The sequence below is a fragment of the Pan paniscus genome, chromosome 21, assembly GCF_029289425.2.
Source record: "Pan paniscus chromosome 21, NHGRI_mPanPan1-v2.0_pri, whole genome shotgun sequence".
Classification (NCBI taxonomy): Eukaryota; Metazoa; Chordata; class Mammalia; order Primates; family Hominidae; genus Pan; species Pan paniscus.
The window spans coordinates 37,598,359-37,611,575 of record NC_073270.2 but is presented as its reverse complement, the minus strand read 5'-3'; the positions used below and the strand labels follow the sequence as shown (position 1 = coordinate 37,611,575).

Here is a 13,217-nt window from a genome sequence, read left to right as displayed (position 1 = left end):
TTGTTAATGAAAAGCGCACATATTTCTATAGCACAAATAATTTTGTAATCGCTTGTGTGGTGGCCATGACAATGCACCTTGCAGGCCTCCAACAGAGTAACTGACTGAGAGTGCCAGCGGCTTCCAGTTGAGGTCTAGCTGTGTTTGCCAGGGCGTCTTGCTAGGGCTGCTCCCAGTCAGTGACTGAGCCCCAGGGGATATGAAGACCGGCCATTCCTGAGAGACAGGGGACTCCTGACAGCCAACTTTGGCTGAGGCCTCCCAGGGGCCTTGATGAACTTTCCAAAGTCTGCTCAGCAATAGAAACTTCCAACCTTCCTCCCTCCCTCCCTCTCTTCTTTCTTCGCTTCCTTGGAGGCCTGATTCTCTCCCAGCCTCACCTGCTAGCTCCCTCCCCATTTTTTCTCACCAGCCAAACTGTTTAATTTTGTCTTGGCGTCCGTTTCTTGGGGAACCCAGACTAACACAGTTTGATAATGGGTTTTCAGTATAGTTGCCTTCTTTTATAATGGAATGTACTGTATTTTATGTTTTTAAAACCACAATTCTTTCATGGGTACATACTTATCTCCAAACTCATTAAGCTGTCTACATTAAATACGCACAGCTTGTTGTATGCCAATTATGTTTCAATGAAGCGGTTAAAAAAACACCACTATTCTGTGATAGGGTCCACACATTTCACCAGATGTCAAAGAGGCCCATGGCATAAAAACAGTACAGAAGTCTTGCCCACTTGTTTAAGCTACTGTTATTTGGATTTTCTATTATTTACTGAGCAAAGCATCCCGACCCTTAGAAAGTCTCAGTGAAAAATTCTGAGAAGTTCTGGTTGGGGTAAACTAGTGTGATGGAATGTTAAAATGTGGCTCTTCCTGCCTTGCAGTTTGGAAATAGGCCCCCAAGGCTGAGAACAGCCCCCTGGTTGCCAAGAACGCTCGCTGCCGTGTGTGAAGTGTTAGACCAGCTTGGTGGACGCAGGGTGAGCAGATAGATAGGCCCTGTCCCTGAGCAGCTTGGGGGGCACACAGAGAGACTGACAGGCCCCATCCGTGACAGCCAAGCAGTCGCCTCCCCGCACCACGAGGCGGGCTGGAGCCACAGTTGTCCCATGACCTGTGTCAGTGTCCTGCCCACCTCCCCACCAACCCTGACGGCCTGAACTGCTGGCAGGGGAGAATGCTTCCATGGGAAGAAAGCTAAGAGCGATGCAATGTTTACACTGGACTTTTAAATGCCAGACCCAAGAGCCTGTTCTTATATTCCCCTAAAAGCTCCAAGATGGGCTGGGGCTCTGGCCTGGTAGGAAGAGGGTCCCCACAGGGTGGTGTAGACGGAATGATGCTGCCTGCTCCCTTCTGAGTCCTGGGCTGCTCTGCTGCCACTGATGAGGAAGATGAAGGCTTGGCAGACACCAGGAAAACAATGCAGAGGAGATGCCCGAGGGCTGCCCTGTGACTGGCTGGGCCACACCAACTATGCGAAAGCTTTTGCCTGTGGGTGGGCAAAGATCAACCATGTCACAAAGACAGGCCTTGTGGGAAGAGTGGAGGGATTCAGGGGACTCTTCTCCCTCTATTATCCAAATTTAGGGCAATGTTCTGTTTTTAACACTCTCTCCTCCTGAAAGGAATCCAAATAAGGTCCCGGAACTAATACTCAAACCCAGTGGTTCTCAGAAACTGTGGTACTCAGACCAGTAGCACCCTCAGAACCTGGTGTGATGGTTAATTTTACGTGTCAACTTGATTAGGCTATGGTGCCCAGTTGCTTGGTCAAATGCTAGTCTAGATGTTTCTCTGAAGGTACTTTGTAGATGTGATTAACATCTACAATTATTAATTTTTTTTTAGATAGGGTCTCACTCTGTCACCCAGGCTGGAGTACAGTGGAATGATCTCGGCTCACTGCAGCCTCAACCTCCTAGGCCCAAGTGGTCCTCCCACCTCAGCCCCCAAAGTAGCTGGCACTACAGGCACTCGCCACCACACTCAGCTAATATTTTTGTATTTTTTGTAGAGACTAAGTCCTGCTATGTTGCCCAGGCTGGTCTCAAGCTCCTGGGATCAAGCGATCCTCCCACCTTGGCCTCCCAAAGTGCTGAGATTACAGGCATGAGCCACTCACCTGGCCTGCAATCATTAATTTTAAGTTATCACCCTTGATAGCATGGGGGGGGCTTCATTTAATCAATTGAGGGCTTAAGAGTAAAAACTGAGTTTTCCTGAAAAAGAAGCAATTCTGCCTCAAAACTGTAACATAGAAATCCTGCCTGAAGCTCCATCCTGCTGGCCTGCCCTGCAGATTTCAGACTTGCCAACCCCCACAATATTGTATGAGCCAATTCCTTAAACACACAGACACACACACACACACACACACACACACACACACATACACGCACACACACACACTAATGCTTTCCTTTCTCTGGAGAACCCTGACTGCTATACCTGGGAACTTGCTAGAAATGCAAATTCTCAGGCCCCCACCAGGCTGACTGAATCATACTCTGGGGTGGGTGGGATGCTTGAACAAGCTCTTCAGGAGATTCTGCTGCACCCTCAAGTTTGAGAACCACTGCTCCACAATGTCGATACTCAAAGTGTATGCACAGACCAGCAGCACTGGCATGTCCTGGGAGCTGGTAGAAATGCTGGTTCCCAGGCCCCTCCCAGACCTGTGAATCAGGCTCTGCATTGCACCAGGTCCCTGGATGCTGCACGGGCACTGTAGGGTTTGAGAAACACTGACCTAGTGCTTTCCCAGGGACAGAGCAAAGAGACGGTGTTTCCTGGACTCTTGGAAATAACAATGAAAATGGTCAATTATCAGGCACCTAATGCCAAGCCCTTGATATAATTTGTAAATTCATGTGTCGAACGTGTGTAACTTCACTGTATTCTCTCACAACCCTGTAAGGTAGACACACTCATTAATTCCATTTTACAGATGAAGAAATGAGCACAGAGGGACTTAAGGGGGTCGAGTGACCTGCTCAGGGTCATACAGCTTGTAAGCAGTGGATACAGAATTAGAACCCATGCCAGAAATGACTAGAAGCACAGAAGCGCCCACTCTCCACCCCTGAGACAGGGTGCCTTGCAATTTGGGAGAGAGGACACACACACAGACGCACAGACACACAGAGCCAAGATGCCTCCTCTTAATTACAGCTGTAGCTGCCGTTGTGTCTGCTGCTAACAAAGGCTGTGGGCTGGGAATGGAATCAATTTAATATGCAAGTGCTGTTCCCAATTAGCACAAATTACCATTTCTCTGAGAGGATAATGCTGGGAGCTGGAATCCGCCCTGGTGGGTCACAGCACTCCGTGCTCATCAGCCTAATCCCTACTGCTCCAGCCATGGCCTTCCTCACTGCGCCTTCCCTGGACACCAGAGAGGCAGGATGGGCCAGGGGAAGAACCTGGGAGGCCTGGGTACACCTTGGCTTCGTGCCTGTTGGGAGCATCCATTGTTTTTGTCAGCCCCATGTCAGTTCCCCCTCCAAGCACCTGTGTTATTGGCTAAATCTGCATCAGCCAACACCAGACACCAGTCTTCAGCTCCACAGGAAAGGGCTGCTCCCTCCACCCTCCCGCTCCCTCCCTGGGGCCTGGAACATTCTCAGGCCTGGAAAACATAAGAGGACTTTGATGATGCCATTCAAGGCTACGGTGGCATGTGGCTTTGTGGTGAGCGACAGTTGTGACACCAGAAAGGGCTGAGTGATTGGTAGGTGCGCTGTTATCCTCACCTTTCTTCAGTTTCTTTTTTTTTTTTTTTTTTTTTGAGATGGAGTCTTGCTCTGTCTCCCAGGCTGGAGTGCAGTGGGGTGATCTTGGCTTACTGCAACCTCCACCTCCCAGATTCAAGCAATTCTCCTGCCTCCGCCTCCCAAGGAGCTGGGAATACAGGCACCCACCATCACGCCCGGCTAATTTTTGTATTTTTAGTAAAGATGGGGTTTCACCATGTTGGCCAGGCTGGTCTTGAACTCCTGACCTCAGGTGATCCACCTGCCTCGGCCTCTCAAAGTGTTAGGATTATAAGCATGAGCCACCATGCTCGGCCCCACTCAGATTTTTGAGCCCCAATAGGCTGCTTCCTGATACCAAGCCTTTGCACATGCAGTTCCCTCAGCCTAGGATGCTCTTCCCTATCTCTACTTTTTTCCAGGCAGACTTGTATACATCCTTCAGGTTGCAGCTCAATACTAATTCTGATTATTATAACAATTCTCATTTATTGAGTACTTACTATGTGCTTTACCTGTGTTAACTCACTTAGTCCCCTAACACTAGGTGATAGGTATTATAATAATCCCACTTTGCAGATGGGAAAACTGGAGCACAGAGAAGGTGCGTAAGCTGCCTGAGGCCACACAGCTAGTAAGTGTATCAGTAGTATTTGAACAAGGGGGTAGGCCTCAGAGTCCAGTCTCTCACTTCTTCAGAGAAGCCTGCCCAGCCAGGAAGAGCCTCCTGTGGATCCCTCTCCTGACACCATTCTCCTTAATAACAGCACAACTGCAACTGCATAGGTCTCCTTTGTTTGCTTATTGTCTGCCTGCAAAAAGGGCGCAGACCCAGGCTGACTTGCTGAGGGCTGTGTCTTCAGCACCTAGGTCTGTGCCTGGCACATGGTACATGCTCAGTAAGTATTTGTGAAATGCTTGAATAAGAAAGCCTCAAGTTCTTCATTGCTAAAATGGGGCTGTTGATCCCTCCCCCGAGGGTCACTGTGAGGATTGGGGTAACGCAGGTAAAGCACTTGGCATGTCAGAAAGACAGGTTCCAAATTCCCTGCCCTGGCGTCCTAAACATCACTTGTGCATTCAATAAACACTCATTGAGCACCTACTGTATGCTGGCAGTCATAGCTGCTGGGTCCACACACTGCAGAGAAGAGGAGCTAAAGCTGGCCCTTCGGGAAGGCAGACAGCATCTAAGGCTGAATTCCCAGGCAGTGTCTGCACCTGATCCCTGCTATGGCACCTGGGACTCATGCCCTCCCACCCAGCCCCTGGCACTGGGCACTCACAGGCTTCATGATCCAGGTGATTCCTGGGTTTTTGCGAAACTCCTCTACAAACAGGTGGTACTCGCAAGGCATCTCAAAGGTTTTGGGGAAGAAGTCGCACTTGGCTGCCTCCAGCTTTCCTGCCTCACGCTCCAGCTGCTTCCGGAACCGCTTCAGGTTCTTCACCATGTAGTTCTTCCGGGTCAGCTGGGTGGCGGGAAGGACAGGCGGCCATTAGCTCCTGCTCACAGCCTGCTCCCCTCCCAGCCCCACACATCCACCAGCCACCCTGCAGCCTCCATGCTCTGGCCCACAAAATAGCAACAGTAAGAGTAACTTTGACCCAGAAAGACCTTGCTAGTCAAGAATTATCCCCGCTTCACAGATGAGGAAACTGGGGTTTAGAAAGATTAAGTCAATTGCTCAGAGCTATCCAACGAAGGTGCTGCACTGCCCCAGGATTTGACCAGGGCCTGTCTTGACTCCAAAATTTATGCTTTTGGCCAGGCGCAGTGGCTCACGCCTGTAATCCTAGCACTTTGGGAGGCCAAGGCGGGCGGATCACAAGGTCAGGAGTTCGAGACCATCCTGGCCAACATGATGAAACCTCATCTCTAACAAAAATACAAAAATTAGCCGGGCATGGTGGTGAGCACCTGTAATCTCAGCTACTCAGCTACTTGGGAGGCTGAGGCAGAAGAATCACTTGAACCCGGGAGGCAGAGGTTGCAATGAGCCGAGATCATGCCATTGCACTCCAGCCTGAGGGACAAGAGCAAGACTCTGCCTAAAAAAAAAAAAAAAAAAAAAAAAAAAATCATGCTTTCAACCACTAAGCTACACTAACCTTTAAAAATTTCCCACCACTGCCTCCTCCAGTCCTGTCCCTTCTAGACCTCCTTCCCATCTTTAGACCCCAAACTTCTCAACTTGCCTCCACCCTGAAATCACCATAATCATTCATGCATCCTCTCCCTTCAGACCCTGCACCCTCAAACCATCTTGCTCCTCAAATCTTGGTGCTGAAACTCCAACCAGCCTGTGACTTCCAGTCCTCAGGCCTTGGATCCCTATACCCTGAAACCATTTGGCTCTCCATAGGTCTAGCCCGCAGACTTCCCACTCGGCGTTGCATCCCACATTCTAATACACTTTTCCAATAAACTTTCCGTTCTGATCCTTGTACCAGCTCCAGCTCATGGCCACACCCAGTGACATGAGTTGGTTGGCACAGTCCCTCCCGCCTGCCCAGCTCACCTCATAGTGGTTCCGGAAGTGACTGATCCGCACATGTTCATCCATGTAGGTGTGGTCGAAGTTCTCCCGGAGCCAGCTGACGTCACACCAGTAGAAATCCCACTCCCCTTCGCTGGGGGTGGGGTGGGGGCGGGTATAAAGGTCATGATCTGAGGACCTTGGCACTGCAGGGCCCAGGGAGGTGCTGCCGAGGGGGCTTGAGGAAGGGTACACAGCACTGTGTCCCTCTAGAGTCTCTTGGAGGTGGCCCTGGGTGCCACTGGCCTACACGTGCTTTGTTAGACCAGAGCAAAAGCCAGGGAAATGTTCCCACAAAAATCCAGGTGGTTGGCTTCCCTTGAGCTATCACTGAGCCCAGAGTGCCTCCTGGCACCTATTAGCTGGGCTGAGGAGCAGCCACCCCTTCAGACAGGGCACGCCCTCCTCAAACCACAGTCCCCATGACTCTCTGTGGTGTGACAGCCACTCAGCCTCACTTGTTCTTGCCAGTTGCCACGCCTGCAGCCCGCAGTGGAATGAGCTAACCTTTGCAAGCCCCTCCCAGTTCACAAAACTCTCCACTCACTAAATCCTCAGAGCAGCCCCCAAAGGTGATCTTGGATCATCCCCAGAACTCTAAGGCAAGATGGCCTTGCTCACTGAGGACATGGCAGCAGCAGGACCCACACCCAGCTCTGCCGGCTTCAAATTCTGATCCCATTCTCCACCACCATGCCAGGGAGAGGAAACCGGGCCAATCTACCAAATCTGGGTGCCAGAGCTGGGGTGCGGGGAGGAGGTGTTTGAAAAAGATGCCACAGGAAATAAAACACCGTCATGATTGTTCACAATTATTTTTAAGTAAAAAAGTACAGATACAACTGAAGCCCCCTGTCTATCCCTGCCTGATTGTATCTCCTTCTGTTCTGTCGCGAAGGAAACCATCAGCCTGAGTTTGGTGTGTTATCATTTCTATGCAGTGGGTTTTTTTTTTTTTCTTTTTTCGAGACGGAGTATCACTTTGTTACCCAGGCTGGAGTGCAGTGGCGAGATCTCGGTTCACTGCAACCTCCTCCTCCCGGGTTCAAGCGATTCTCCTTCCTCAGCCTCCCGAGTAGCTGGGATTACAGGTGCCCACCACCGCAACTGGCTAATTTTTTATTTTTAGTAGAGATGGGGTTTCACCATGATGGCCAGGCTGGCCTCGAACTCCTGACCTCAGGTGATCCACCTACCTCGGCCTCCCAAAGTGCTGGGATTACAGGTGTGAGCCACCATGCCCGGCCTGCAGTGGCTTTATAGTTTCATCATGTATATTTGTGTGTATCCATGCATCATGGCACATGGCGTTGTTTGTCATGATTTTAAACCTAACGCTAATACTTATTGCTTACCATGTACCAGGCACTGCTCTAAACACTTCACAAATATTCATTCACGGATCCTCAGTGCAACCTGAAGTGTTAGGTTCTGTTATTATACCCATTTTACAGATGAGAAAATGGAGGCAGGCACACAGAGAAACTCACCTAGTTCATGCAGTTAGTAAGTGGCAGAGCAGGATTTGAACTCAGGCCTCAGGCTCCAGAGTCCAAGCTCTGTGGTTAGAACCCCTCCTGTCTGTTTCTTTTCACAACATGCTTTTTTTCCCACCAAACTTTTGTTTTGGAGATCCATCCTTTTGATACATAGGAGTCGAGTTATTCTAACTGCCATTTCCCATTCCATTGGGTGAACACACCACAGTATATCCATTTTCCTATTAAAAGGTGTTTGGGGCTGGGCGTGCTGGCTCACACCTGTAATCCCAGCATTTTGGGAGGCCAAGGTGGATGGATTGTTTGAGTTTGGGAGTTTGAGACCAGCCTGGCCAACATGGTGAAACCCCATTTCTACCAAAAACACAAAAAATTAGCCAGGAGTGGTGGCATGCACCTGTAGTCCCAGCTACTCAGGAGGCTGAGGTGGGAGAATCACTTGAGCAGGGGGGTGGAGGCTGTGGTGAGCCAAGATCATGCCACTGCACTCCAGCCTGTGTGACAGAGTGAGACCCCATCTCAAAAAAAAGAAAAAAAAGGTGTTTGGTTTGTCTCCCTTTCTCCCCACCCCTTTTCTCTAATATAGACAAGTAGGCTGAGTTTTAAAAGACATCTGGAATGAGGTCTGAGGCAGAAATGGAGAAAAATGAAGAGACATCACCATCACCTTGGGATGATGAAGGAAGAGGCCCTGAACAAGACCAATGGGGAGGATGCAGGGGCAGACTGTAGTTCCAAAAGATTCCTACACTATATCCCTTATCCAGAGGCTGCGGGGCCGTGAGGCCGCAAGGAGAACCCATGAGAACCTTCTTCGGCTGTCTGCCCTAGTGAGATCCCCATAGACAGCTAGCATCGACTGCCACACGTGTGAGTCAGATGCCCTCAGACAACTCCTGCCACCAGGTGACCTCCAGATCTGGACTCTTCCCAGCTGATGCCCCCAGTGTCACAGAGACAAGCCAGTCCCACTGTGTCCTGTAAGAGTCCCTGACTCAGGAGCCCCGCGCCTAATGCAATGCTGTCTTAGGCAGCTAAGTTTTGGGATTTGTTACACAGCCATAGCAACTGGAACAATGGCCAAGCAGTTGGGCCTTGTGTTGTAAATGGAGATCCCTTTGGAATTTTCTTTCCTTTTTTTTTTTTTTTTTTTTTGAGATGAAATTTCACTCTTCTTGCCCAGGCTGGAGTGCAATGGCACGATCTCGACTCACCGCAACCTCCGCCTCTCGGGTTCAAGCGATTCTCCTCCTTCAGTCTCCAGAGTAGCTGAGATTAGAGGCGTGCACCACCACGCTTAGCTAATTTTGTATTTTTAGTAGAGACAGGGTTTCTCCATGTTGGTCAGACTGGTCTCAAACTCCTGACCTCAGGTGATCCGCCTGCCTTGGCCTCCCAAAGCGCTGGGATTATAGGCGTGAGCCACCGCGCCCGGCCTGGAATTTTCAAAGAACTAAAGATTTAAATTGCTTCTCCTTGTGGCTGCTGGGTTGGTGTTTCTCCTGAATGTCACACCATGTGCAGAGGGGCTTTAAGGCAGGCAGACAGACCCAGCCTTTCACTGAGCTCAGAGATGTCCAGAGATGGACATCTGTGCACACACCGTGCACAGATGTGGTGACGTGAAGCACGTGGTAATGGAATGACACTGGAACCAGAAATCTACGGTTTCCAAATTTTGTCCTAAGTTACTCATGAAAATCTGGGGCCTGGTCCTTCTCCAAACCTCCCTTGTGGCTGTGCCCCAGGCACAGTGGTTCGGAAGAACGATTTCAAGAACTGATGGAAACCCACTGGAGAAGTGGCCGTGTGCTGGTTGGGCACGGTGGCTTATGCGTGTAATCCTAGCACTTTGGGAGGCCGAGGCGTGTGGATCACCTGAGGTCAGGAGTTTGAGACCAGCCTGGCCAACATGGTGAAACCCCGTCTCTGCTAAAAAAAAAAACACAAAAACTAGCCCAGCATGGTGGCAGTTTCCTGTAATCCCAGTTACTTGGGAGGCTGAGGCAGGAGAATCACTTGAACGCAGAAGGCAGAGGTTGTAGTGAGCCGAGATTGTGCCACTGCACTCCAGCCTGGGCAACAGAGTGAGACTCCGTCTCAAAAAAAAAGAAATGGCCATGTGCTCTATAAACCCTCAGATACCATAGTGCCACAGATTCCCGGCTGGCTGGCTGGGGCTTCATCTAGATGCCCAGTCCTGCCTTTTCTCCACCCTGATGTTTGTACCAAGCCATGTCACACAGTGCAAGGAGCACTAGACCAGGAGTCAACACAGGCACTGGCACTATGTGACCTTGCCCTCTTCTCTGGGCCTCAGCTCCCTATTGGGAAAATCTAGGTGTGGTAACCTCTAGGCAAGATGATAGACTGCAATGAGCCAAACTGATACTAAATAATTAAATGAGGGACAGGAAGAGAAAAACTTTCTCTACAGAAGAATGCCACCTAATACATGTAGAAGGAATGACAGAGAGTAACCATTTTGCAATTATTGTAATAATAATAGATTTAGGCAAGAATCCTTAAAAAAGGCCAGGCACGGTGGCTCAAGCCAGTAATCCCAGCACATTGGGAGGTCAAGGCAAGAGAATCACTTGAGCCCAGGAGTTCGAGATCAGCCTGGTCAACATGGTTAAACCTCATCTCTACAAAAAACACAAAAATTAGCCAGGCATGGTGGCATGGGCCTGTAGTCCCAACTACTCAGGGGGCCGAGGTGGCAGGATCACTTGAGCCCAGAGGGTCAAGGCTGCAGTGACCCATGATTGTCCCACTGCACTCCAGCCTAGGCGACAGAGTGAGACCCTGTCTCAAAAAAAAAAAAAAAAAAAAAAAAAGAATTATCAAAAAATGCTAGAACCATTGTGTGAAAGTTTGTTGGGAACAAGATATTTGCATAGTCTCAGATTATCTGCCCATAAGATACTTATTATTTTTTAAAAAGTTAATTTACACTGGAGAAAGCTGGCAGACACCACCTTAATCTAATGGTCAATCAAGGTACTGTCACCAGTGATAAGACACATCAGCATCACAAACCCCTGATGAGTTCCACTGGAAAGGGCACAGCATCACTTCTGTGGTATTCTTGCCAAAATGCATAACCTCATGATGAGAAAACATCAGACAAATCCAATTCAAGGGACATTCTACAAAATGTACTCTTCAAAAGTGTCAAGGGCATGAAAGACAAATAAAGACCAAGGAACTGAAATATATTTGAGGTAAAAAAGGTCAGCTAAATGCAAAGTGGGATCCTGGATTGGATTCTGGAACAGAAAAAGGATGTTAGTGGAAAAAAACTGGTGAAATTCAAATGATGTCTGCAGCTTAGTTAACAGTAATATATCAATGTTAATGTCCTGACTTTGACAAATGTACTGTGATTACATAAGCTGCTAACAGGGAAAGGTGGTAAAACTGCTAAAAGAGGAAGCTATGTACGATTTTTGAAACTTTTCTGTAGGTCTAAAGTTATTTCAAAATAAAAAAGTTTAAAAATAAGTATTTTAAAATATTAAAGTTAGACCCCTACCTCACACCATATAAAAAAATTAAATCGAAGATCTAGATGTAAGAGCTAAAACTAGAAAACTCTTAGAAGAAGACATAGGAGTAAATCTTTGTGACCTTGGATTAGGCAATGGTTTCTTAGATATGATACCAAAAGCACTAGCAACAAAAGAAAAAATAGGTGAATTGGACTTTATCAAAATGAAAAAGTTTTTACCTCAAAAGGCACAGTCAAGAAAGAGGAAAGATAACTCACAAAATGGAAGAAAGTCAAGTATTTGCAAATCATATATAAGAATACCCTTATAAGATAAAATTCTTATAACTCGAATATAAAGAGACAACTAAATTTAAACATGGGCAATAGATATTTCTTCAAGGAAGATTTATAAATTGCTAATAAGCACGTGAAAGATGCTAAAAATCATTAGCCATCAGGGAAATGCAAATCAAAACCACAATGATACCACTTCATACCCACTAGGATGGCCATAATAAATGTGAGGGTGGGTACGGTGGCTCACACCTATAATCTCAACACTTTGGGAGGCAGAGGCAGGAGGATCACTCAAGTCCAGAAGTTCAAGATGAGTCTAGGTAACATAATGAGACCCCATCTCTCCAAAAAAAACCTTAAAACATTTAGCAAGGTATGGTGGTGTGTGCTTGTAGTCCCAGCCACTCAGGAGGCTGAGGTGGGTGGATCACTTGAGCGCGGGAGGTCAAGGTTGTAGTTGACTGTGATTGTACCACTGCACTCCAGCCTAGGTGACAGAGAGAGACCCTTTCTCTAAATAAATAAATAAATAAATAAATGGATGAATAATAACGAGAGTTGGTGAGGATGTGGAAAAATCGGCACCCTCATACACTCCTGGTGGAAATGTAAAATGGCACAGCCACTTCAGAAAAGTCTAGCAGTTCCTTAAAAAGTTAAACATAGAGTTATCATATCACCCAGTCACTCCACTCCTATGTATACACCAACAAAAAGTGAAAACATATGTCCATTCAAATTCATACATGAATGTTCACAGCAGCATCATGTATAACAGCCCAAAGGTGGAAATAACCTAAACACCTATCAATTAATGAGCAGATAAATAAATGTGGTACTCCTACACAGCAGAATATTATTCAGTCATAAAAGGGAATGAAGTCCCAGCTACTCAGGAGGCTGAGGCAGGAGAATGGCATGAAACCGGGAGGCAGAGCTTGCAGTGAGCCGAGATCGAGCCACTGGACTCCTGCCTGGGCGACACAGCGAGACTCCATCTCAAACAAACAAACAAAAAGGAATGAAGTACTGATACATACTGCTACATGGATGAGCCTTGAAAACATTACGTTAAGTGAAAGAAGACAGGAAAAAGGTTACATATTGTATAATTCCACTTACATGATGTGTCCAGAATAGATAAATAGAGACAAGGCCCAAGACAGAGGCTGGAGGGAGGGAGAAATGGGAATGACTGCTAGTGGGTATGGGGTTTCTTCCTGGGATGATGAAAATGTTCTGGAATTAGATAGTGGTTTTGACACAGCAGGTATGTGGGGAAAAAAAAAGTGGTGATGATTACACAACTTTGTGAATATGCTAAAAGACACGAAATTCTATATATATACATTTTTTGGACTTATCAAAATTAAAAAGATTTTATATATTTTTTCTTCCAACATGTATGTGTTGAGGTTATCTCTGTGTCAGAGACCATGTTGGATGCCAGTGATACAGGAGGAAATGGAATACCTTGCCAGGTGGTGCACACAGTCTTGTGGGGAAGATTAACAATAAACAAGGAAACAACTCTATAATAAAGAATTGTGAAGTGAGCCGCCACGTGATCCAGTAGAGGCCATGAGGCGGGGTAGTTGAGGGACCTACGCTGGGTGGAGTCACCCTGT

At 47.6% G+C, this 13,217-nt stretch overlaps 1 protein-coding gene across 22 annotated transcripts in view; it reads right to left on the bottom strand.

Moving 5' to 3' along the window:
* Window positions 1-13,217, bottom strand: part of TTLL9 (tubulin tyrosine ligase like 9) — a 75,149-nt gene that overhangs the window by 30,320 nt on the left and 31,612 nt on the right. For 21 of the 22 annotated variants that reach the window (XM_008967515.3, XM_055105049.1, XM_055105050.1 and 18 more), the window contains 2 exons: window positions 6,280-6,391; window positions 5,044-5,229 (listed from right to left, as the gene is read on the bottom strand). The exons of the other annotated variant lie outside the window; for it this stretch is intronic. In XM_008967515.3, the coding sequence (XP_008965763.1) occupies window positions 5,044-5,229; window positions 6,280-6,391 (298 nt within the window). The remainder of the gene's footprint in view (window positions 1-5,043; window positions 5,230-6,279; window positions 6,392-13,217) is intronic. 22 annotated transcript variants of the gene reach the window in all.